Here is a 26,883-nt window from a genome sequence, read left to right as displayed (position 1 = left end):
ATATGTATATCCTCTTGAATTTCACAAATTCACAACCAAAAGGATCAGGATGTTTCCTCAAAAACCAGAATTTTATAGATTTCTCATTCAGCTCTCTATTGTAGGACTGTTGTTTAGCCTGGAAAACGTGGCCCAGCATATGTGGTTGAGTTTTTCTGATCCACACTGATATCAGGGCCGGCTTAAAAGATAGAAGAAATTAGCTGGGAGTCTTTGGGCTTACATATATATTTTTTTAATTTACAAATATATGCCCACCCTTCAAAAAATATCACACGGGGGAGAGGGAGCTGATAAAAACACCCAGATGACAGTGAATTTTATGAAATTGTCACTGGTATCCCTCATCAGTCAAGAATTCTTGAAGGGAGCCCTCTCTGGTGTGGCTCAGTTGGTTGGGTGTCGTCCCACAAAGGAAAAGGTCACCGGTTTGATTCTGGTCAGGGCACGTGCCAGGGTTGCAGGCCTGGTCGCCATTTGGGCAACCAATGGATGTCTCTCTCTCGCACTGATGTTTCTCTCCCTCTCTTTCTCCCTCATTTTCCCTCTCTCTAAAAATAAATAAACAAAGTCTGTTAAAAAGGAAGAAGAATTCTTTCAGGGAGAATCAGACCAAAGGGGAAGACTTGGTGAGGAAAAGAGAAAGGCCCATCTGATGTGGGTGGCAGGTTCCCAGAAATAGTCCCAGGTGCTATGTTGGCCACCAGTTCCCCTGGCCTTTGCCTGGGGCGCTGCCTTCACATCCTTCTGCTTATTCATCCAGTGGCCCCAGGAGATCTTCACACCAGCCCTGCCCCATCAGTCATATCACATTTTTTTTTAATAATTGCTCATTCATTCACTGACTCTGGGAGACTCAAAGGCTCCTTGAAGGCAGAAATATCCTGCCTGGCATGTCCACCTGGCACTTAGTGGCCACTCAGTAAATATGTGTTGTTTTGTATAAGTTTTCAATTTCTGGATTAGTTGGGGTAAAAGCACTTCAGATTCACCCAACATTCAATTTTAATGATAAACAGGCTGTTCTGTTGTTTTCTAATTCAAGGAGGGACTTAGATGGCCAATGGCCACGGAGAATCACCTGGATGATACTAACAAAGAGAGGCGTTTTCACATCCTGTTACCACCAAGTTCACATGGGTGGCATCAACCACTTGAACAATAACTCCCACTGACAAGTCATGTTAAAATAACAGAGTGTGGCAGGCTTGCCTGGGGGCTCAGCCACACATCCAGTTGCTTGAAGTTAATGGAATGATTGCAGGTGGCATGCTTTGCCAGGCTCTGTAGCTAGGGAAGATCAAGAGCAGCATTGCCAGTACCTATGAGTGGCCCCAGCATGGCAGCTGTATCTCAGCGCCGTGGGCTTCACTGTAGCATACATGCAGGGGTCTCCTGAGGGCTAGAGGAGGGGAGAGCTGGAGGTTTCATGGGCGTGGCTCGTTGTGGACTCCTCTGTAATTGCAATGTACCACACTGGGGAGTACAGAGAAGTCAGAAGGCAAAACAGAGGTATGTGACCTAATAAGAGGCAGCTAAGAAGACACAGCTGCTGGTCTGGGGCTTAGATGAATGTTTTCCAAGGATCCATTTTCCAATTAAGCCCGTCACACAGTAAACAGTAATATTAGAGGAGTGGCCTTAGACTAGTGATTTCTGGACTGTATCACTAGGATGGTTTGGATTGTTAATCCTAAATTCTGTTTTTAGCCCTTTGGAGTGAAAGCAGGAGCTCATGTGCTTGGCAACAGTTAGGAATTTTCCACTCATCCCCCGTGTAAGGAGGCACTGACCTAATGCTAGGCCAGCGGAGGAGGCCTGGCTCACAGTTCTGTCATCTCCCCATGTCCTCAGCCTGGGACTGGCTTAGGTAAGGGGACAAAGGGGAACAGTGGCATGAGGTCCTTTCCAAGGGAGTCTTCTGGATAGCCTCACCCTGGGTGTTCAACAGAACCTAAGGGCCTAGCCAGGCAGCTGCTGGGATCTGTTGACAACAGTGGATGGAGAATAGTGGATGAAGTTTTTCAAGGCAAGGAGAGGAGAGTGAAGGTCTCTTAAGTTCACTTCTTGCCTGGGAACAGCATCCCTGCAGTCACTACCGTTGACTCATTCCATGGTAGGACTGCACCCGTCACTCTGGTTTGGCCAGCATTAAACATATCAATGCAGAAAATTCATAAATAAGAAAAGTTGATATTTCAAGAACAAGCACTTAAGGAAGGCCTGTGGCCAAACTGTACAGGTTGGCCTTCGCAAGCAGTGCTCAGCTGTGCCAGACCCAAGCAGCAGTGAATTCACCCGGAGGCCACCGGAGAGGGCCAGGGGCAGCAGATAAGAAGATAGCAACCCTACCAGAAGTTACAGCCCCAGGCAGGCTACACTGGAAATGCTGGCACACAACAGGCACATCAACACCATACACATTGTTCAGGTGGTGGGTGGGGTGTGAATACAGCCAGGGGAGTTTTTCATTGAAACCAAGTAGTCAGAAGCTGACACTGCCTCTCTGCCATCAGACATGATGGTCTTCACATAAGAAGGGCTCAGATCCAATCTTCAGAGAATGCAGTTTGAACCTTGATGTTATGTCTATGTAAGTATGGTTAGGAGAGGAGAATCTCAGTGTGTTCGTGTTTGATGAAGAGTATGAATTCTGGGTTAAAACTCCTGCATTTGCCATTTCCTGGCTGCTTACGTAACCATACAGCTCCAGCTTAGTCCTCTGTGAAGGCAAATGGAAACCCAGGACCGGTTTGACAGACTTGGGAGGAGTTGGGAGGAGTTGGGAGGTCAAGGGCTTCCCTGGCACTGTGCCTGGCATGTATGCTAACGTTCACATTTGAGCCTTCGGGTTTGGTGCTCACCTTAGGCAGCTGACCCTTCCTTGGTAAGCCATTTGATGACTACAGTTTGAAACTGGCTGGTTTTATAGCCCTCGCTTGTGGAAGGGTAGGGACGAGCGTGGGGTGGCATGGGCCATCTTCATTCAGTCTTCTCGGTTTCTCTCAATGGCCTCTGCTTCCTGGAGAGGGTGCAGGTTCTCCAATCTCACCTTTTCCTTCCTATTTTCCTTTCCCTTCTCTTCTCTCATCTCTCTTCCCATTCTCTCCCTTTCTTTTCTTGCTTCTTCTTTTTTTTTCTCTCCCTTGTGTTCCTTCTACAACAAAGATAGTGGGGCAGTCCAGGCCATGGGTATCAGAATTAGCTTTTCAACAAAGTGATCAAGTCTCAAAGTCTTCATCAGTAATCCTCATTAGAGTCAGCACTGTCCCCAGCTGAGGCCAATCCTCCTCCCTGCCGAGGACCTCAGGCCTCCCCTCTCCAAGATGCCTGATTCTCCCTTGGCTGAAAAGTGTCAAGGGGTTTATCAGGTTAGGGGAGGTCCCTCAGGTAAGTTAAAATCCTCCTCAGGGCTTCATTTCCAAAGCCTTCTACCTGGAGCAGGGGGAAATATTGGCTGTGGGTTAGAAATTCAAGGTTTTTTGTTGTTTTTATTAAGTTCTGGTTGCTCACTGCCTAGCCCCCTCTCAGTCTCCGCACCTCTCTGCAATTTCCAGAGCAAATACTTTAGTGATGCTGTTTCTGGTCTGATAAGTACAGTGCTTTGATTCTCTGGCCCTGCTAAGGGACTAAGAATGTGAATGTCCAAAATTATTCTTGATAGTAGGAACGAGGTAGTTTTTTTTCACTAGATAAAGATTATTGTATGGTAAACACCGAAATTTATCCTCTTCAGAATACCAGATTTTCTTAACTTGTAGTAATAAGTTGAATGTCAGCTGGCCATATTGTACAGAGCGAACGTAGAATCCCGGTGACCAGTCTGATTAGGATAGGTTCTGGATTCTCCAGTCTTTGAACTTAGAGTAGAATTAGGACAGAGCAAGGAAGGTGCTTTAAAAAAATTAAAAGCTGAGTATAAGATTGGTATAACAATTATAAACACATTTGGATATTTAATATGAAAAGCACCTCTTATCTATAGGTTGTTATCCAGTTACAAATAAAATTAAAGGAAACAACGGAGTTATAGTAACAACTAACACTGGTATAGAGCTTGCTAAGTACTAGACACCATTTTAACTACTTCACATATATTAATTTATTTAACCCTCATCACAACCCTGTACAGCGGGCATGGCCTAGAGGCAGCATTGCTTAGAGATGAGAAAAATACACACTCCGAGGTGGGCTCCCCAGCCTTCAAATTCAGGGAAGGAAAGGATGCTCTGGCTGGGATGGAAGGAGAGAGCTTCATGAATGAGATGGGGTCCATTGTCCCTCAAAGGATCTATTATTGTTATATTACTCCTAAGAGAACCATGAGCTAGTAACTGTTGATGCCTGGGGCTAAAATAGCTGTCAGTTTATTCTGCAAATAGAGTTTTATTTTGGCATTAGGAAATGATGATGTTACCTAACAAATGCCTTTTGAATATTCTGAGACCATCCCCTTAACCCAAAGTGACACATGTTACCCAGGTCTAAACGCAGCAGACACAGAAACGAGGTTGTGACAGCTGTCTCTTCAAATTTGGTGCATGTTCTTTGAAGGCACTAAAATCAAGGTCAAGAGGGTTGATAAAGAAAAGACATTCCTAAGGCCTTAATGATATTCGTGCTAGATATTTGGTACACATTTTAGCCAATATTCCCTCTTAGAAATGTTTGCTTTGGGAGTACATTCTTCAGAATGACAGAGACTTTATATGTTGGGGATCTGTGACCTGAAGAGAGTTTATATGGCACATGTTTCTTGTTATTACAGTAGTAATGAAATCGTAAGAAAGGTAAATATTTGTGGTAACTCAATAACAAAGATTATATGTTCAGCATCACTTCAACTACTTTATGTCATAGGAAGTATTGATTTGAACTCAACTTAGGTATTTAGCTACAAATAACATTCTTTGCACTAAATGATGCTTCAAGTGTGAGATTTCCTCTTATTTCTTCTATTGATACAGAATCAACACAAAAATCTCTGAAGCCTTTCATTTTGTTGTTGGTCTTACTACTGAAATGTTTTATGTTACCTTGTGCTCACTATTCATTAGGGAACTGGCCATGCATGTGTGGACAAAGGGTAAGTTCAAGAAGACAGTGGGCAAAATTTGCCCCTTAGAGCAATAGGGCATGGACATTTTCATGGTCAAAAATCTTGTAAAAGGGATAACAATTGACAAGGTATAATAATCCATAACAGTAATTAATGCAAAGGACAGAGATGTGCAAAAAAAGTATTGAAGGATGATCTATACAAGAGCAATATAGAGAAAAGCACAGCCATGGGTATTATTAATATTACATTGCAAGCTTTGTGCTTTGAATGTGATCCAAATGAATGAGTCAGACTTGGGTTTGTAAGTTTTTATATACTTATATAATTAGAAAATTATCTCCTTAAGGGTTAGGCTTATAAATATTTGCTTAATATGATTCATTAATTAAACATGTGAAAGTGCTTATTGAGCATAAAACTAGGGGACTCTCGGTGTCCATCTTGTTTTTTCAGAGTGAAAGTGCCCTTGTGAAAGGAAAGGAGCTGTCAATCGAACTTGCAAACATCAGGGATGAAGTTGGTAAGTAGGGCCTTGAAAACAAGGAACATACAGAATGTCTTCTGATACCTATGAATGTGTAACAAAAGCAATTAAGTCTCATGTAATAAGCCGGAGCAAACCTGCCCAGACAAATGAAGTGTCTTACCCAGCATAGCAGGGGGCTGTTGCAGCCATGCAGGGAGCCATAATTTTATCTCTGTGGTCATAAAGACAGCTTCGTAACAGTTCACAGTGGAGCTAATCAGGCCCTGACTCTGCTCTTCACAGATGGCAGCCCATCCATCGTCTGGGTTTGTGCTGTGACAAGCAGAGGATTGTTCAGGCTTCCCCTGGGCAGGCAGAGCTCCAAGAGAAGCAGCCCAGCTATGGTGGACTACACGAGCTGCCCTCTGAAACATGCAAGTGTTCTGTGGCTGCCTGCCACTGCCGTGTTGTACCCTGCCACAAAATACTCTGTGAGAAAGCACAAGGTCAACAACACAAGCTTGGGTGATTAAAATGTGGAGGTTCATGTTGAAACTCTCAGTCTTCTGCTAATTGGATGGTGCTGTTCAGTTTGAACCCTAAGAGACCTCACAGATGACAGGACAGTCCCCAGACCCTGGGGCTTTCACTTAAAGCCAAAGATCAGACCAAGTGTTTCCTATCTTCCCTTTCTTGATCTTATTTCTCGTTTGAGGACCTGTTATTCTCTCTTCCCAAGAAGCAGTCAGCAAAGGTGAAATACCCATAGTCTGTTCCCCTTGGCTTGCTACTCTTCTCTTTCCAGTGAGCGTTGGTTCTGCATCCAGTGTGGTCCTGGTGACAGCCTCCTCTGTGCAGGTGTGGTTCCCTCCAGGAGCAGTGGAACTGGGACAGTCCCGGCCACCCCAGTACCTTTGCCTCCAGGCCAGCCATGCATGTAGGATTGAGTCTGAAAGCCAGACATTTCTGGGGAACTTGCCCCTGAGGATGTGCAGTGGACAGGGTAGTGATGGCCAAACATAGCTTTCCCACCCCTTTTTTCTTAACCTTAAACATTTTTTCTTCACTGTGATTTTTGTGACTTCTTTCGTCATTGAGAGGGGTCAGCAATGGCTGCTTCTCCCCTCTAAGGAAAGCAGAGCCCCTGTGGGAAAGTAGGAAATAACAGTTCTCCTTCTCAGCCTCTGCTGAGGGCACGTCCACCTGGGCCACGCCGGTTAGGGAGCCCTGGGGATGAGCCCCACGGGTTTTCTGAGCAAGATCTGCCAGCAAGAGCCAAGGCAGAGCTTGTGCAGGAAGCCCCTAGGAGCCGAGGTCCACAGGGTGTGTGCCTTTCCCTGAAGTGGAAAAATGCTTAGGTGGTTCTGAGCATGGACTTTGCAGGCACGTGACCCACCTGGTGAAGCATGGCAAGTTGGCTAACCTCTCTGTCCCTTGTTCCCCTTCGTAAAGAGGAAAGTCAGATAAAGAAGAGACTGGTGATGAAGCAGTCTGTGAAGGTGACTCATAACTATTAGGTTTGTAGTGCCTTCCATCTGAAAACAGAGAGGAAATCTTCCACTTTAGGGTGAATCCTTCTCCACAGAGATGTCTACACCCCTGTGGCCAAGCTATGGATCTGGGAGTGTCACCCTGACCCATCTGGGTAAGGTGGGTTGAATCCAGGGCAGCTTCCTTCGTCCTTTCCAGAAGCTTCTAAATGCATCAGGAGCCTCACAAAGATTACATTGAGTTTGGTTTTTTGTTTGGTGGGGGATTTTTTTTTGTATTTAAGTCTTATTTCATTTCTGCATTAGTGCTAAGAATAGAAGCAGAAATTGCCTGCCAAATGAAAAAGCCACAGGGTGGTGGGGGGAGGGTGAATGGCCTGGCCACTCAGCCCTGCATCCAGCCCCAGCAGACACTTCAGCAGCGAGCACCTGAGCCTCTGTGGAGACTGCATTTGTGATGGAAGAAAGACAGGGGAATATGGGCTCAATTTTAACTAAAAATCTGTAAACTCCAGTGTCTTGACCTATATATCATTCCCTTGACAGGAAACAGAATTAAGCTTACAAACCTGACTACAAATGATCATAGGTAAACAGAGATGGTCAAGCCAAATAGAAATTGCAAATTTACACAGATTGTGAATTCAGACATGGAAGAGGGGAAGAAGCTGCAAAAAGTAGGTTGTAGCCTGCAATAGGGCAGCCCTCTGAATGGGGGCTAAACTGCAGCCCCATTGTGCCCCATTCTGTGCTGGCTGGCATGGGGCTGCTACCACCCAGACATAGGACTGTTTTTTCTGTTTGCCCAAAGGTACCATGTGGGCCAGCTGTCACCCAGTGCTATGTACCATTAATGGTGACTAACGTCCTCAAGCATACAAGCAAAGGCTCCACGGAGGAGCGGCTGTCTGAGATGGGCCTTGTAAGATGACTGAGATTTGGATAGACGCATGTAGGAAGGGAAAGAACGCAATTACCGAGCACATACTGAAGCCTACCACCCCAGTGAATGGGCCCTAGACCAATGGGTGCCATGATGTTCTTCAGACATTACTCATTCTGCACATTTGCAGAAAGAAAACTTCATTTCCCCATTCCTCTTTCTGTGTATCAAAAAAGCTTTTCATGCCTGAACATTTAATAGTTATAAAACATTCAATCATGCTAATTAACTAGAATAAGATACTCTTCCCCTTTGAGTACTTGGGTTTTTACCATTTTTTGCTATTATGCAACAACAAATGTACTATTTGCAAATTACTTTTTTTCTCTTGTATTATTTTTCTGGAATATATCCTCAAAAGTATGGACCAATAGTTTTGATAGCATTTGATATTTGTTCTGAACTCTTCTGTATGTGAAATATTCTTAGCATTGAATATTTATTCTGTAAATCAAGGTAAAAGATTATAGTGGATCTAATCTCATTGTATGTAGTATTGCCATATAAAGAGGAAATTAAATCAATCTCACTCTCAACCCCCCCGCCCCACATACGCACACATCTGAAAGGACAGATAATATCCAAATATGTACCAGGGAGTAGTTTTTGTGGTTCAAGAGTAGGGTCCTTGTGGAGTGGCTGAAAATTGCTGTCAGTTGTGTTATGTCGTATTCCCTATGGGGACAGAGATCTCTGGTCATCCTCTTGAAAGTGTCTCATCCTCAAGCATTGAATATTTATTCTGTAAATCAAGGTAAAAGATTACCTTGGGTTACCAAGGGTGGTGGCTCTTGCCTTGTCTTTGGAGTTGGCTTCACTGGGTCCAGGCCTGGAAAAGCCTTCCCCAGCTACGGTGTTTGAGGTAATGAAAGGGCACACAGATCTCTAGGAAACCAGGGTCCAGCACCACATCCAGGAAAGGGGGAGCAAAATTGCTAGCAATAGGGTTATATTTGATTTTTATCACATTTTAGAATTTCCTAGAAAATGTAATTCTTAAAATATGAGCCTTGGTCTTTGGATAGACTGTCATTCTCCAAATTTGTAAGTCAAATACTGAGTAAGTTGAAGGGTCACTCTCACATGTGTAAATGCTGAAATAAATTTATAAGAGTTTTTCCTGGGCACAGAGTTCTTTCTGAGACCTTAGGCTTCAAGTTGTTAACTGCCATCAGGTGTATGTTTATGATCCTCTCTCTGGCAAAGCCGCCTTATTAGAAAATCAGAGCCTTAAAAAAATGCACATTAGATGAACTCCACCAGACAGAAAAACATATGCAGTGCATAGCTAGGTTCAGATGGAGCCCCTTGCTTACACTCCTCGAGGGTCCCGATGTTCCCCTGGCCAGATGGAAGTCCTATTGAGATGTACATGCACACTTGAGTTGAAACAACACTAACTCCACTGCCAGCCTCTGGGCTGCTCACAGCTGTGACTACCTGAATTTAGTGTGAAATGACCACTCATCTTAGAGGTTCTCACTCACCCCAGCTGTCCCTCTTCTGGTCTTATTTACCTGCCACTGCTCCCCAAGCCCCAAGGCTGATGGACAAACAGGTGGCTTCTGTCATCCTCTCTTAGCCCCCTTCCTCTCTCAAACTTGTTACAACATGTACTCTGCCTGTTCCCACCCCAAGCCAGATCCATGGGGTTTTTATCTTTCTGCCAGCTTCAGACTTAAGATGGACTTGAATTTTTCATCTTTGCTGAATACTTTAAAAACACTTAGTATGAAATATAGTTTTAAAACAGAAAACAATATTAAACAAAGCAATCATTCTGGCAGAGCATCTCAGGTATTATACAGAAAACTAAAAGGTTAAATCCACATTTTGATTAAAGTCAGCTTATTGAAACACAGCAAAAAAATAAAAAAAGAAAAAAAAGAAAACCTGGGATGTTCTATAATATAACAAAGAGAGATACTAAAGAATTCTGATAGCTTTGACATGAAGGTATATAGGAATTTATGTTGGTGTCAATACACCACAAATTGTTGTATATTTGTTTTTAAGTTACTAACTAGAATGGATTTTTCAGTTTATTCTCATTTGTAACTAGCAACCCACACATACATACAAATACCACTGTGAGTGCATTTGTGAGATGATTTTACCTGTCAGGGTTATGGGTGACATTTGTCTTCCAACTTTATCATCATAACTCTGTATATTTACATTATGCTTAGTACTTACCAAGCTCCGTCGCAAACATTTTATTTATTCATTCCAACAACTCACTGAAGTAGGTGTTGGTGTCCTTGCTTTACAGGAAATGGAGGCTCAGACAGATTAAGTAACTTCCCTAAGCCCACAGCTGGTATGGGGCAGAGGCAGATCTCAACCGTCTTCCACACAGTGTGTAAGATTTCCATGGCACGTCAGCCCCACCACCAAATTGTTCTTTTAATTTTTAATTTAGCAAATTGAAATATCTGGTAAACAAAATAAAATAGCCTCTTCCCCAAATTCTATATGACTTTGACTCAGAGCCATAACAGGTGCTGGTATGAATCTGTCCAAACATGCAGTAGAGAGTGATCCTGTAACACGGTATGGTGTTCACTGACCCTAGACTAATCCATTAGAGCTGGGCCCAGGGACAAAACTCAAACTCCCCAAAGAGGAGGAGCTAATCAAGGTAGCTTTTTATTTCTCTCTTATATAAAAGTCAGGAGGAACACCCAGGGGCAGGCATGGTTCTGCTCCACAGAGCCCACAGGGGCCTGGGCTTCTTACAGCTCACTGTTCTCCACCCAAGACTGTGGTCCTTCCCCTCATGGTCCAGGGCGGCAGTGGTGCTACAGACATCATATCTGCATTCCGGGGAGTAGGGTGCAGGAGGGAATGAGCAAAGAAACAGCAGGTCAGCTCTCTCTGGAGGAAGGTTTCCAGAAACTATACTTCAGCTTAGATCTCATTGGCCAGAACTAAGTCACAAGGCAAATTTCATCAAAAGGGAGACTTGGAAATGTGCTTTAATACCTTGCCCAGATATTTTTTATTACTATGGAAGAAGGGGAGAGCAAAACTGGGGGGCTACTAGCAACATGTGCTGTGGGGCTGAAACTGCCTCTGTCAGTAAGTTGGGGAGAAAAGTCCTAGAACAATAAGTGACTGAGAGCAAAGGATCTATAGAGTACTTGGCAGAATGGGGGGGGGGGTTAGTACATGCTAATTCCCTTAAATTTTAAATTAGATTCTTCTATCTTCCTTTATCTCTTAGCTTTGAAAAAAGCTGAGTCAAAATGCAAAAACTAAGGCAATAACCCAGAAAAAATAACTAATCTTGGGATCATAAAAATAACGGATATTTTCTGATTTATAAAAATACCTCTTCTAAGCACACCAGTTAAACCCACTTCAAATATAAAGACAGATAACTTTACAGTAAAGGGATAGAAAAAAAGATGTACTGTGCTAATATCAATCAAAAGAATAGTTGGAGTATCTCTGTTAATTTCACACAAAGTAAACTTCAGACCTGTAATATTACGAAGGATGAAGATGGCCATTACATAGTGATAACGGAGTCAGTTTACTGAAAAGACATAACAATACTACATAGCTATGTGCATAATAATAGAGCTTCAAATCACATGAAGTAAAAGCTGATTGAACTAAAATGAGAAATAGACCAAAACCCACAATTACAATTGGAGATGTTAGCATTCCTCCCTTAGTATTAATGGAACAGGCAGGCAGAAAGACAAGAGTGAGAAAGAAGACCTGAACAGTGCCCTGGCTACTGTGGCTCAATTGGTTAGAGCATCATCTGGTAATTGAAAGGTTGTGGGTTCAATTATTAGTCAGGGCACATACTTGGGTTGAAAGTTCGATTCCTGGCCTGGGCATGTACCATCCCTGAATCAGACCCATGTGGGAGGCAACTGAATGATGTTTTTCTCTCTTCCTTCCTCTTTCTCTAAAAGCAATGAGTGAGGATTAAAAAAATTGAAAAAATACCTGAATAGCCCTGGCTATAGCTCAGTGGGTTGAGCGCGGGCCTGCTAACCAAAGGGTGGCTGGTTCAATTCCCAGTCAGGGCACATGCCTGGGTTGCAGGACAGGTTCCTGGTGGGGGGTGAGTAAGACACAACCACACATTGATGTTTCTCTCCCTCTCTTTTTCCTTCCCTTCCCCTCACTGTAAAAATAAATAAATAAAATATTTTTTAAAAATAAAAAATACCTGAACAGTTTTATCAATCAACTTGACCTAGTTGACATTAAGAACACTCTACCCAACATCAGCACCCCTTTCAAATGTACACAGAACATTGGGCAACATAGACCACAGTTTAAGCCATAAAACAAACCTTGAAATCATACAAAATGTTTTGGACTATAATTAGATTACAAATCAATAATATGAAAATACCTGGAAGACTCCAAACATTTGGAAATTAAACAACATACTTTTAAACAACACATGGGTCAAAGAGGAAACACCAAGAAAAGTAGAAAATATGTTGACTTGAGTGAAAATAAAAACATATCATATCAAAATCTGTGGAATGCAAAATTCTTTCTGATCAGCAGAGTTGAATCTTCTCATTCAGTTGTGCAGCAACTTGGCGGCAGGGGCAACGACCCAGTAGGCACCATCACTGTCTTAGCCTCTCCTGTGGGGCGGCAGGAGGTATTGTTTTAGAGAAGGTACAATCTAGTAGATTTAGTGTGCTATCAGAAATAGCATACTATTTATAGTGTGGCAATATAACTTCAAACATAATGCTTTCTTTGCAGGACCGACCACTCAGCACAGCTAGGTCTGGGAATTGCCTGCCCCTCCTTTAGGGAAATGGTATTTGCTCTGAGCTGGAAAAAATTCACACCAGGGATGTCACCTGCCATGATTAGATTTATTTCAATGAATGTAATTTTTCTGAAGTCCTTTAACTTCTACCTCAAATAGTAACATCAAAACTGCAAACTCTTTTAAATGTACCAGAGACCGAGTTGGTTGCCATGGAAAACACATTCCCAGCTACAAGTCTCCAAAACTGCTACTCTCTTTGAGACAATGATGTATTCCACTTGGCAGCAACACATTTTTTGATATTTATAAAATTCTTTGACGTCTATACACATAGCACATTTTAGTTATTTTATGTGGAAATATCTGTTTTGTGATCCTCTAAAATATTCCTTCCTACCTTTATGAATAAAGAGAATTCTGCTTTCCGATACATGTTAATGTTGGTATTTTAAGTCTGTGGGTTTAATCCTTAACTAGCATGAGCTAACCGATTTGAATAACTCAGGATACCAAGGGCTGCTCCTAACTTACCCTGAGGACAAGCAGCTGCTTGAAATTTTGAGTCAGCTGTCTCCATTAGATTTATGGTAACTTCATAAATCTAATGTTTACAGTGGCATACAGTTTATAAGTCCCTTTCACATATTATTTCACTTGATCTTGACAATAACCCTAGGGGAAAAGTAAGCTAGGTAATGCCACCACCATTTGAATGCTGAATAAATCGTGTTTATAGAGAGTAAGAGCAAAACCTACATCATGTAACTGTGAGGAGTAACAGAGCTGGGTCCTTATCTCATTCCACCGTTACCACATGCTGCCTTTGTGTCGTAGGGTCTCAACTGGTGTCTCAGGGAGATAATGAAAAGCAACAGGAAGAGGTGACATGCTGTATACATCTAACTCGAAAATTGCTGAAGACCATCTCGCAAAATATGTATTTTCAATGAAAATCACTTACAAATTATGCAGATACAGATACAGTTACCTCCCCTTGTGAGTTTCTCATGCACACAGATCCCCTTTTATTTTTCTTTGTATCTTGATCCCAGCCCAGGGCCGAGCTCATGGAATGTGAAACATTTGCTTCTTCATTTTATAAACTTGATTGAACCCAGGAGACATTCCTGTTAGTGTGCCCATAGTAACAGAGGGATGCAACACAGTCTCCGACCTCAGGGAATGCCTGTGTATTGGAGAGATGGACACATAACCAGATGATTTCAATCCAGCATACTGAGTAAGGTGCTAGGCAGTTAGGACTACAGAGGTGGGTTTGCAACCCAGTCAGGGCTAGCATTTGTTTTTTCTTGTCTAATGCCATTGTGAATTACTCGTTCAGATAGCCACAGATACCACCAAAGCCACAGGTACTAACAGTCTGTTGGCTTAATTTGGCAGTTTATTTAAACAAAATAATATGTAAATTGCAATATATGCTTATGTAATATGCAGGTCACTTTTTTTGACCAAAATTGTAGTTTTTCAGCCAAATGTCAAGTCTTTGGGAAGTTAATTCTAACAAAGATGATAACTAGACCAATTGCACATTGCAAGTAACTATATAAATACTTCCTAGGTTTCAACAATCTGGTCTCTAACACACTGTTTTCTTTTATAAAATATCTGATGATGAAGAATGTGGTCAGAGTTCAGCTGATCAGATAATGGTTCCTGAGGGAGAGACCAGGCTGGCAGTGAAGTGTGGGCGTGGACCTCGGGGGAATCACTGTGGTCCAGCCTATTCTGTCTTCGTCATTAGTACACCGAGAATGGCTCTGTCAGGGAAACATCTTTTCACTATGTCTACTAGAGCCTGATCTGGAAAAGGAAATACCAACTTACTAAATTATAATGAGAAATATATCTTCTTATAGGCAGATCTACCTAGAAAGCTAAAACTGTAATCAGAAGACTGCTAGGGGCCCAAAATCAATCACATGATGTAAATACTAATGGCATTTTCCAGAGATAGCACTGGGCAACCACCTGCATGATTCTTGCTTACTGAGGACCTTCATTCTTTGTCAGGGGTTCCCATGGAGGGGATGGAAGCCTGCTAGAGTCACCTGGGAGCTTTTACCAACTACCCCTGCCCAGACTCTGCTTCCAGTCAGGACAGAGTAACTATGACTGGACTTAACATTGCATTCTACACAACTATAAAATAGACAAAGTAGATGAGGCAGCTGTTTTCAATCACTGGGCAATGAACAATGCAAGCCTGTCATTCTTAACAAAAGGGAAACACACTAAGTCCCATGTTAACCCCAGCTCTCTGCCTGGGGCCACTTCCTGGGCCACAGCCCAGAGAAGTGCTCTAGGAGATGACCACCATCTCGCTGATCTGAAGAAGCAGATACCAGAGTTCAAGGTGATTAAAGTACCTAGGAACTGTGGGGCCAGCCACTGAAGAGGAAGGAGTAAGCTGAGCACAACAGGGCCCCAGGAGTGGGTTGTGGGTGGGCTGTGGGTGCACAGAAAGACCTGGCAGAGGGTGGCCGCTGCAGGACTATGAGTTGATTGGAACTGTCAGAGGTTGTGCAGTGCCAGGGGATGGAATTCCAGCCCAGCCAAAGTGGAGAGATCTCCCCGAGCACCTTGAGCAATCAGTCAAGGCCTGCGAAAGGCCAGGCACAACAAGAAAGATCCTGACCCAGAATAAGGGTCCCTCCAGGACTAAAGAAAAACTGGAGTTGACAAACCCTAGTAAAGAATAAAACCACACCTGACAGAATCAAAGCAGTCTAATAATTTACTTGTCTGTCAACAAATCCAATGCCTGTTAAAGAAATGTCTTTCTTTAACAGGCAATACAAACTCCCTATCATTTACAATGTTGAACATACAATTTTTAAAAATTAAAAATTAGACATCCAGAGAAGCAGGACCCATTATCAAGGAAAAAAGAAGTCAATTAAAATGGGTATTGAGATAACCCAGATGTTGAAACTAGCAGATAAGATATTTAAAAAGCTGTTAAAAACATGTTCAACCACTTCTAGAAAAAGAGGAGCATAATGAGTAAAGAAGTAGAGAAGCACAACATGGAAATTAAACCCTTAAAAAGGAACCACGTGGAAATGTTAGTACCTAAAAGCAGAACCTCTGAAATGAAAAATCACCGCATGGGCTTTGCAGCAGATTGGAGACAGCAGAGGAGAAGGTCAGGGAACTGAAGACATCAACAGACATCTAATTAAAGGAGCAGGGAGGGCAGAAGACTTTTTAAAAAGTGAGCAGAGCGTCAGTGGCCCATAGGACTACATTAGGCAGTCTAATGGAGGCATAACTGGGTTGACAAAAGAAGAGAGATCAGGGAGAAAAAATATTTGGAAAAAATGATGACCAAAACATTGCAAATTTGGTTCTAACAGAGCAACCTGCAGACCCAGGAAACTCAGTGAACCCCACACAAGATAAATACAAATAGACAAATCACTCCTGCGCACCTCGTAGTCAAAGTGCTGAGAAGCAAAAATAAACATGGAATAGTAAAAACAACTAGATAAAGACACATGTCACACAGAGGGGACAAGGGTGTGAATGATACCATCAGAAACAGACTAGAGGCAGTGGCACAGGGATTTTAAAGTGCTATGAAAGGGGGAAACTGTCAGCCTAGAACTTTGTATCCAAGGAAAATATCCTTTAAAAATGAGAGACTTAGATCTATAGGAAAGAATTAAGATGATCAAAATGGCAAATATGTGGAAAAATAATATAAAAGACTATTCTGCTATTTAAAAATTTTTATTTTTAAACCTTCAGCTTGATGATCTTTGGCTATGAATACATCCATACATCCAAACAAAATATTGGATATTTACATTACTCCAGAATGTTCCCTCAGACCTCTTTCCAGGGCCTACATCTCAAGTGACCACTGTCTTATTTCCTGCACCATAGATTAGTTTTGCCTATTTTTTGAGTTCATAAAAATGGGATTAGACAGTATAGAGTGTTCTGTGTCTAGATGTTTTTGCTCTACATGAGAGATTCATCCTCGTTGCTGAGTGTATCAGTAATCTGTTCCTTTATTTATTTTTGAGTAGTGTTCTATTTGCATGAATATACCAAAATTAATTTGTCTGCTGATGGACATTTGGGCTGTATCCACTATTTTGGTGTTATGAATATTCTTGCACAAGTCTTTTTCTGGACAGAGATGTCTTCATTTCTCGCAGGTAAATTCCTACATGAGAAATTACCGAGTCATAGGACAGATGTGAGTTAACATCAGGAGACATTGCCAGACAGTTCTCGAAATGCTTGTAGTATTTGACAGTGTCCCCAACAATGTTGAGAGTTTCAGTACCTCCATGTTCTTGCCAACATTTGGTACTGTTGTAATATTTTGTTGTTGTTTTAGCCATTCTTGTAGGTGTGAGGAGTATCTCATTATGGTTTTAATTTGCATTTCTCCGATCACTGGTGATGCTGAGCACTTTTTATGTGCTGTCTCTTTGGATGTCTTCTTTTGTGAAGTGTCTTTTTGCCCATTTTTTATTATTTTGTTTTTCTTTTCACTAAATGGCAACTGCCTCTTCCCTAGGCACACTGGGGGCAAACTCTCTCAAGTTTGCCACAGTCCCCCTGCCCTACCACCCACCTGTGCTTGTGATCTTCCCTTCAAATCCCAGCACCTAAAGGCAGACTCAGCATGGCCTGAGTCTACAGTCATGAGCAGGGAAATTGAAAGCACATCTACTGCTAAAATATAAAAATTTTCAAGAGTGCTGTTCTTAACAGGATTTTCAACATTCTTTCTGCAAAAATAAAGTATTCCAGGTGTGTTATTCAGGTCTGAGAAAGCTATAATCCATGAATTCAAAGATTATAATCAATTGAGAAAACAGGTGTGTTAGCAAATAATTGTAACATAAAAATGAAGTGTCTCTCTCCTTCAAGTATTTGTCTTTGATGCTGCTCTAGGCTTTTTTTCCTCTCATTTTCCATGATCTCTGTTGATCTCATCTACCACTCATCTTTAGCCACCACCTAGGCTGCTCCACCCAAATCCATATCCCTAGCCCTGGTCTCTCTTGAGGTAACCTCGTGGTAAGCCATAGGCAGTACAACTGTTCATGGTCTAACAGTTTTATCTCCACCCACTCCACACTCCCCACCTCAAAACAAAACAAAACAAAATCTCTGCTTCTCCTATATAGCTACATTAGTTCAAGTACAAGTTAAGCTGCTATAACAAAGAGGTCCTCAATGTATGGAGTTTATATGAGGGGGGGCCAAAAAAACAGCAATTATCATCTGGAGGGCAGGCCCCTTGTAGTACAGTCTTCCCCACTAGGTGAGTGTTCTAGGAACCCATCTGTATCAGTGTACCAGCTGGTGTTGCTGTGTTCAGCCTCTGTGAATTTTTTTTGAAGACTCTATGTGTTTGCCCATTTCATGATGGGTGATTTAGGAGTGCACCTGCCCACACTGCACTGAATGTTCAGCAGTTTTGTTTGGTTTTTTTTTGACCAAAAACAGCATGATCCCTGTGCCCCACCCTCCCTATTCACCAGGTCTCACCCCAAGTGCCTTTTTTTGTTACCTTGGATGAAAAAAATCCTCAAATGGAAATGTTTTGCTGATGTGGAAGAGGTGAAACAAGAAAGAGCAGAAGCACATCAAAAGGCATCAAAATTGACAAGTTCAAAAACTGTCTTGAGCAGTGGAAAAAATGTCTTGACAGGTGTATTGCATCAAATGGAGAGTACTCGGAACGTGACTGAAGTTTAAACATGTAAGAATACACAATTGTTTATTAATAAATTCCATTTGGGGGTTCCTTCTCATATAAATATGGAATAAATTACATAGAGGGACATTTTTCTCTCATGTAATGGTCCAAAAATGAGAGGCCCAGAGTTGGCCATGCATCTCTGCCCCACTGTTCCCACAGCCTCCGTGGTCAAGGCCAATGTAGGCAGGAGCACATTTCAGCCTGAGGGAATGAGAGGGAGAGAAAGTAGAGGGCATACAGCTTCGTTATAGAATATGATCCAGATGTTTCCATGCCACTTCTTCAAGTCCCTTTGACCAAAGCAGAGTCACAGGCCTTAGGGAGCCACTAGGGAGGCCGGAAGATGGAGCCTCCAGGGGGGCAGCCATGTGGGTTAACACTTGATGAGCAATCAGTAAAAAACAGGAAAGGACACAGCAGGCTAAATCACAATCTTCAGCTCAGTTACTGAGACCACAGTCTGCAGAGTAAACTGATCCAGAAAGCTGGGGTCTCATCGACTCTGCCTCTCCCTCTTCTTCATACTTGATGTCCAGCGAGTCACCAGGTCCTGTTGATAAGAATTTGGGAGTCCATCCTAATTCTGTTCTCTCCTCCTCATTTATGTAGTGACTTAGCCTCTCCTTTTGCCAAAACCTCCCTTATTAGCCCCCTTACCTCTCTGCTTGCCCATAGGTCCAACCTCTGTCACTTCCTTGGTTAAAGTCTATTAGTTACCAGAAACATGTCTGCCTGTCTGGCAAGAAGAGCAGTTGCCCCTAGCTAGGGGGTCTAGTGTGGGAGAGGAAATCACTGTGTACTACCTTCCTTTCCATGTTGCTTGAATTTTTTGTCACATGCAAAAAATAAAAATCAAAACACTATGATAAAGAAAGATCCTCCAGTGGCTTTATATCATTCCTAGGCTAAGTAGAATTCAAACACTTTAGCATGGTGTAGTGGACTGCTGTCTGCCCTCCCGTACACTCCCCTGCTGCGCCCCTTCCATGTCCTTCACAGAAGTTCTGCCCACTTCATTGCCTCCTCCTGAACTGGCCTCGCCCTCCCCCCCCCCCACCAACCTCCCCGAGCTTCCTGGAAAAGTAAAGTCTGTCATCACCTCCTTGACACCCTAGCAGGGTTATTCCTCTTTAGAGGAACTCCTGCTGCATAGCACTTCCCTGCTTCTCTGCTTCCATACACGCAGTGTCATAGCAGTTGTTACATCACCATCACTTCGCATTTCTCCCTTTCTACCACTAGACTAAGGCCCCTTAAGGGGTGGGCTGTGCTTAGTAGTCAAGGTCAGTTCCCTGAATACCTTGTGCAAGAGATTGTATTCCAGGGACTTAGGCCACACAGGAAAAATTATTGGGGGAGACAGAGCTTACAAGGAAAACTCTTAAAAATACTTTTATAGTTATTAAAATAAAATAATGCAGCAGACTAAATAAAAATAACATTAGGCCATTTTGCACATTTAAATCCATTTCTTTTTCCATCCCTTACCCACTGGAGACACTCCAGGCTGTCCTTCCTGGGATTTTCACCAGGTGCTTGAGGACTACGCGTGTATCATTCATAATCAAGGCGCCATTTACTGCATGCCTGCAAGATGTCCAGGCACGTATACATACATGCCTGTGTGTGTCCATACATGTTTACATACATGTATCCATACATGTTTATAATTCTCTCAATAACCCTGCAGGTTAGCTTGTATTGTGCCTATTTCCCAGGAGTGTGGAAGTTCTGAAAAGCTGTTGACTCGCCAGGGTTATAAGCTGTCCAGCAGGGGTTTGAACGGAGGTCTCTCAGGTCCCAGAACCCTGTCAGCTTTCCCTGTAAGCACTCTGCCTCCATGCCTGCTCAGAGACAGTGCTTTTGTTTTAATGTCTGCCTCTCCATCCAAAAGGCAATGGTTCCCTGTATTATGACTGGACCTGTTGGTGACCTTTTCCTCCCAAGACAGCCCTACCTCTCAGCCAACAGCTCCTCATTCTTGTTTCTCAGCTCCCTGCTCCCAACAGGCTCAGCATTTAGGTCTGAATTTACTTCTCTTCAGCTTCTTCTTCCCGTCAAAACTGCAGTGCAAGTGCCTCTATTCCTGCTCTGCCACCCGCTCTATTTCCCTTTTCTATACCCAAATCCTGTTTCTTCTTCCTCGGTTATCCCAGCGGGAGGAGCTCACGAGGGGACTCGTCTGTGCAGGTGATGATGTGGGTCACGAAAGACTTGGGCAGGAGAGAATGGCTGTGAGCAGTGCCAGTCTCTTTACTGCCTGGAGGCCTGATGGCTGAGGGGCAGGGGGCAGGGGGCTTTGACTCCAATGAAAAGGTGAGGAGGATGGGAAGTCCCGCACAGGAACCCTGAAGGAAATGCAGTGTCCTGGGACTCCACCTCTCCAGAAAGGCGCATCCTCAGAGTTAACTCTGAACATACAGGCTCAGGGTCACACTGGGCGCTCAAGCCAGCTGACAATGAACAGGCAGGCCTAGAATTCAGAGTGGCAGCAATGGGCAGGTCCTGTAGACAATAACGGACACTGTCTGCCCTCTGCTGCGATGCAGGTGGTGAAGGCTGCTGATCTTCTGCACAGCAGGAGAGGCAGGGCTCTGGGGCCTGAGCCCTAAGCACTGGGGCCTTGCTGTTCAAACGGGTCCATGGACCAGCGGGGGCTTGTTCTAAATGCACATGCTCAGGCTCCACCCCACCTCTGAGTCAGTGCCTGCACTGTAGCAGGATCCTCAGATAATCTGCCTTTGCTTACAGGAGTGGTTCTCAGTATGTGGTCCCTGGGCCACCGGCAGCAGCAGCACCTGGAGCTTGCTGGAAACAGATTCTCAGGCTGTGCCACCAATGCCAACCCACTGAATCAGAAGCTCTGGGGTGGGCCCAGCAGTCTGCTCTTTAACACACCTGCACTTGATTTTGATGCCTGCTTAGGACTGGACCATGCGGCCATTCTGAGTGTGACCTTGAGAAAGCCACAGATCTGAACTGACTCGGTTCTGCTGCTCAGGCTCCTCTTAGGGAAAATGGGAACATTAAGTAGGAATTGCACCCACTTCGCAGGGTTTTGTGACGTTCAATGACCCTCTCCGTGCGGAGAGCATCCGGCACACAGAGAGTCTCAGCCCGTGTGCCGTGTAGCTGCTGTCCTTCCTCTCTGCCCAAGGCCTTTTTCCAGAAAACTATGAAGAGAAAGAGATGTTTGCATCTTCTGGTACCTAGAGTGATAGATACCCTCTTGCTTCTCTCTGACTACGTTTTAAAAAACAAACATGTACTATTCTAACCAGCTAGGGATTCTGTTGGAGATTATCGTCACACAGGCCTTTGCTGGCAAGGAGTGACTTTGGCCACCCTTGTGCGGTGACATAAGGTGGACACAGTTATTTCCAGCTCTGGGTTGGATACAAGCAGCCGTTCCCTAGTCTCTGAGACTCAGGACAATGGTCACAGGTCCTTACCCAGTAACTGCTTCCTCAAACAACAGGCATGTGCTTGGAGGCGCAGCAGGCGGAAGCGTAGTGACTACATGGAAGCGATGCTTAGCGGGAGCAGCAGCGTCTTCTCCACAGCACTGAGTACCAGTGCGCGACGTATGTGTTTCTTATGCTTGGTCCCACCTTAGCGTTCAGGAAGGGTGGGAAATAGTTCCGTTTCTAAAGCTGCAGTGATTCTGTGGACCCCTTGAAAACAGTCCACAGCTAATGCTTACTGATTGACCGAGGGCAGGCACCATGCTAGGCACTAACTCTGAATCGTCCTGCTAAAACCTCCTAGCCCTAGGAGGTAAGTCCTGCTACCACCCCCATTCTACAAATGAGGAAACCGAGGCTTAGAGGGGGTTAATCCCCTGCACCAGAGCATCAAGCCCATGCCTGTTTCACACCACAGCCCATGCCCTTGCCACAGCACTTGGAGGAGCTCTAACTCACCATGTGTAATCACAGCAGGAAAGACTGGACCTCTTCTTCTAAGTGACCAGAGTGTCCTAACTACCGATATGGTATAACTTATCTTAAGAGCTGCAAGGTGGAGTTCTGACAATTCTCCAGATGCCCCCCACTGAGGGCGCCCACAGTTGTGGTGGACCAGCCAGACTGCCCCTCCGGCATGGCTGCAACCCTGTGGAACCAGTGCCCTGTCCCCCGCAGCATCCTGGTGCCCATGTGCACGTGGACTCTTCTCCTTACAGGCTCTAGTCATCACTCTCTGAGTCTGAATTTCCTCAAAGTCACTTTGAAAACCACTTACATCTGGCACATGCCTCCCACAGAAGCCTGCCCTAGACAGCCAGGGCTGTGTAACCCCTTATGTCTGTGTCACCAGGGAGCCTTCTGTCTCCAACTGAAGGAACTGTGCCCACACACATGGGTTTCACAGTCTCAAAGCAGCAGGAGGAGGCAGGACAATGAACCAAAACAAGAGTCCATCCCTTCACATCACAAGGTCCAGCAACACAGTTGCCTTGGTATTTTCTGCACAGGACTAAGAAATGCCACAGGTGCAAGTGTATCTGCTTATATGTTTCACACCTGGTAACCAGGCAGGCTACCTCTAGAATCTTTTACACTATTGTTCTGGCGTGGTGTGGGGCTGTGTGTCTGGCCTCTATTTCCTGCCCTTAAAAAGGGGTCGGCATGATTCCTCATCTGGTCTCAGCTGGATTTCATTTTATTTTCTCTAACTCGCCATTCTTTCTGCTCTCACATTCTAAAATTCCTCAGTCATTCCTCCTTTCCCTTGACCATCTCATGAAGCCAGACACACCCCCACCCCCACCCACTGATCCTGAGCCCAGCTCACAGCCTAAAACCTGGTCCAGACGTCTTGGCCAGGCTGCTCCCACAGCACGTATTTACTGAATGCTCACTGGGGACAAAGGACATCCTTATAGATTTTAAGTACCGAGAATTTTTACCTCATTAGTAATCTTGAAGGCAGTACCTCCCCCACCTAGAGGTGCATGCCTAGAGAAAGGGAGCCACTGTGGGATGGAGTCTCCCCTCCAGGCACCATCAGCATACCCTGTGTCTCTCAGAACAGTGCTGCTTATACAGTTCTTCTCATATAGGGGTCTTGTTCACATGCAGATTCTGATTCAGGGAGTCCAGGGTGGACCTGAGACTCTGCATTGCTAACAAGCTTCCAGGCTGGTGCTGCCAGTGTGGGTCTGCTTTGAGCCAGCCAGAGGCCGTGCACGCGTTCAGTCCTGGCTGCACTCTGTGCAGTAGAGTTGTCGTCATTGTTCAGTTGAAGGTCACGTCTCTAAATGCTCACTTGGTTTTAGAGACTGTATACAAGTTCTAGTCTGCTTGTTGCAGGAAGTGGGGCTCCACAGAGAACCTGCCATGTCGGATGGAGTCACTCTGTTCTAGACACATCCCAGGAGGAAACGATTACCAATTAAATGGGCTCCACCCCGCAGTGGGGACCAAAACACATCAGCCAGAAGCTCCAGGTGCTCTGGAAGGGGTGTGCTTCGCCGCGCTGCAGTCCCAGCGCCTCTCTCCTCAAAGCCTGAAAGTGACAGCCTGGCTTTGTCCCGCTGAGTGCATCTTTGTGGAAATCGTCCTGGCCTTGTGCTAAGTGACAGGATTCCATAGATGAAGGCAGCATGGAGTTCGTCCAGGGCATTAGACAATATCCTTGCCAATCATAAACACACTTGGGCTACTGCAGATTGCCTATCGACTTTGCCTCTTCTGAGTCTGGCCTAAGTTAGTGGGTGGAAACAATTTGAGGTCGTCCGTTTTGTTCCTTGAAATCAATTTGATGTACTTGGAAGTTATGGAGAGCGGCTGGGGTGTGTTCATGGGAAAATGCACACTTTTAAAAAATGAGGTTTTGTAGACTGAAAACATTAATCCTTCATTGCTGTGGCCTCTAAAATTAAAAGCAGGAAACCCTTGTAGTAAAAGCAGTCACAGGCCTGGAAAGACCTCCATCTGTGGAGAGCACAGACACTTCGGGCCACACCTTTTACATCCTGAAAGAAAGGACAGCATTTAAGCCTACGACCCTCAAATGCCTTAACATTTATTATGGAGCAGCCCCTTGGCCTCCCTATTCAAATAGAAAACAACGGGATGGAGGGTTTAGGTCGGCTGTGCTGAGGAGTGTGACCCGCAGCAGTGAAGCTTGCGAGGTGAGAGGGCCATGGCAGTTCCGTGTTTAGAACTCTGCGGTGGCCGTTTTACAGTGAAGAGGGTCCAGAACCTCCTCTTATGTTTCTGTCAAACATTTTAGAGGAAGTTATTAAACACTCCTTTGAAAAGGAATGTTCAATATGGGGATGATGTTACCAGTACAATTTCTGTAACAAATAGAATCAGCTTTTTGATGCCATTTTCATAGGAGAAAAGCATGTAAGAGCAGTAACTACCCAGAGCACCCACGTGCAGCCGTTACCTGGCCTTCAAGGTGCCCGGGGGCAGTGTGCTGAGTGAGCTGGTGCCATGGAGGTGCTTTTAAAACTCTGTAAGCCCAAATCAATGTGGAGTAAAGGAAGCAATAAGCTCATTCAAAACCATTCCCCATAAAGCCATTTCCTATTTATGGGCAGTAGTAATTAGTTTTCATGTAGACAGTATTCTCTATTCTTTTCAAAACATACAGTTATAACCACCTATTAAATCCATTTCCCTTTTCCTCTTTTAACCCCATAAATCACCCATGTGTTTTCCTCCTCCCAAGCCAAGGAGGGAGTTACTCAGAAGTATTACAATTATATTCATACATGGGATCGGTTGTTATCTGTTTCTTGAAATACTCATCCTTTGTCTTAAAGGACACGTAGATATGGTACAAAGTATTGATCATGAAAATAGAACTTAAACTAAATGAGATTTCTCTATCTGTTTTTCCTCATATTTATTTGCTTTTCTTCTTCCCAAACATGAGGCAGAATAGTATCATATTACTCAAAAGAGCTCTACCGAATTTCACCTTCTGGCTGTGTCTCCTCAGACAAGTTACTAACCCCTGTGAGCCTCTAGTGCCTGTTTCATAAAGTCACAGAAAAGGCATCTGCTCCACCCAGCTTTGAAATTTTCTGGGAAGATTAAACAAAGTGATAGTGTTTGTTGAAGGAAATTCTAAACTGAATACACACGAATGCGAAGCTCTGATGCTACTATTTATGTTTCACCACACTGGGGAATGAGTGATTTTACAAGAAGCACATTTTCTCTGTAGGTGAAGCTTATCTCTTTAGTGGTCCATTTGGGGAAGAAATCATAATAAAAAGTGTGATGCCCTTCCCTGTCTGCTTCAGGAGAAGAGGGCTGTGGACAGGATAGAAACTCTTCTTGATGGCCTGGGTCACCCATTCCAGTGTCCCCGGAGCCCTGGTATGTAGAGCAGAGAGGCAGCGTGCACCTGCAGTGCCTGCATCAGTCTGCTGGGGCTGTGGTCACTCTGCGCAGACTGGAGGCTTCTATGACAGAACCTTGTCCCCACAGCTCTGGAGGTGGGAGGTCAGATGGGGGTGCCAGCGGGGTGGTTTCTGCTGAGGCTGCTCTCCTTGGCTTGCAGATGCCCATTTCTCCCTGTGCCCACACATGGCCTCTGAGCACACATATCCCTGCTGTCTCTTCCTTGTCGAATAAGGACACAGTCATGTTGGATTAGAGTACCAGTTTAAAGCCCTCATTTTAACTTAATCACCTCTTCGAAGACCTCATCTCAAAACATGGTTACATTCTGAGGTGCAGGGGAGTTCGATGCAGCATATGAATTTAGGGTGAACACAGATCAGCCCATAGCAGTGCCCCCAGCCTCCTCCTTTCACAGGTGAGAAAATGCCCCCAGGGTGCTGGCGAGCCTGGAACAGAGGCCAGGCCCAGGGACCAGGCTGCAACCACCTGCCTGGCCTTCCTGGTTCTGCCCTTGTCTCCCTTCCTTTCCAGGTCACCTGGCCACATCCCTTGCTGGACTTCCACTCCTTCTCCCCCTCTACCTCTTCTAATCCCTGTTATCTGCAAACGCTGATATTTGGGATTTGCTGTACAGTGAGGTATTTAATATCACCCTTACATGAAGTAGTCAGTGGTCAGGGTTGGGCCTTCAGTGCTACACATTATGACATGTTTTGGGGGACCTTGACACCTCCTATATACAGTCATCCATTTTGGGAGCTGTGTTTCCAAAGTCTGACCCACAGGGAAATAAGATATCAGTGTACTTCTAACACGACCATGGTAAGAAATCTTCCTGTTTCGTGATGCATCATTCAGAACTCCTAGCAGCTAGAAAAGGCTCTTTATCTTCCCGCAGCCACATCTCGTGTCCCTGCACAAGCCATTTACGCACCTGCAGGGAGCAAAACACACCTGTCAGTCTGCCCCCATGTCACGGCAGGCAGTTTAATGACTAGCCTCTTCCCAGGTCTCAAGCTTTTAAGACTTCGACACTTTTATAAA

General features: G+C 44.3%; 1 protein-coding gene across 3 annotated transcripts in view; it reads left to right on the top strand.

Annotated features, from left to right (window-relative positions):
• Positions 1-26,883, top strand: part of MTUS2 (microtubule associated scaffold protein 2) — a 578,493-nt gene that overhangs the window by 512,416 nt on the left and 39,194 nt on the right. For 2 of the 3 annotated variants that reach the window (XM_024551026.4, XM_024551027.4), the window contains one exon: positions 5,516-5,582. In XM_024551026.4, coding sequence (XP_024406794.2) covers positions 5,516-5,582 — 67 coding nt within the window. Of the gene's footprint in view, positions 1-5,515; positions 5,583-5,831; positions 7,099-26,883 lie in introns of those variants that run through there. The other variant, XM_053920733.2, reaches the window with a different exon arrangement.

The sequence above is a fragment of the Desmodus rotundus genome, chromosome 3, assembly GCF_022682495.2.
Source record: "Desmodus rotundus isolate HL8 chromosome 3, HLdesRot8A.1, whole genome shotgun sequence".
NCBI classification, from domain to species: Eukaryota; Metazoa; Chordata; class Mammalia; order Chiroptera; family Phyllostomidae; genus Desmodus; species Desmodus rotundus.
Note: the sequence above shows the minus strand (reverse complement) of the source record. Positions and strands in the feature narration are given on the sequence as shown.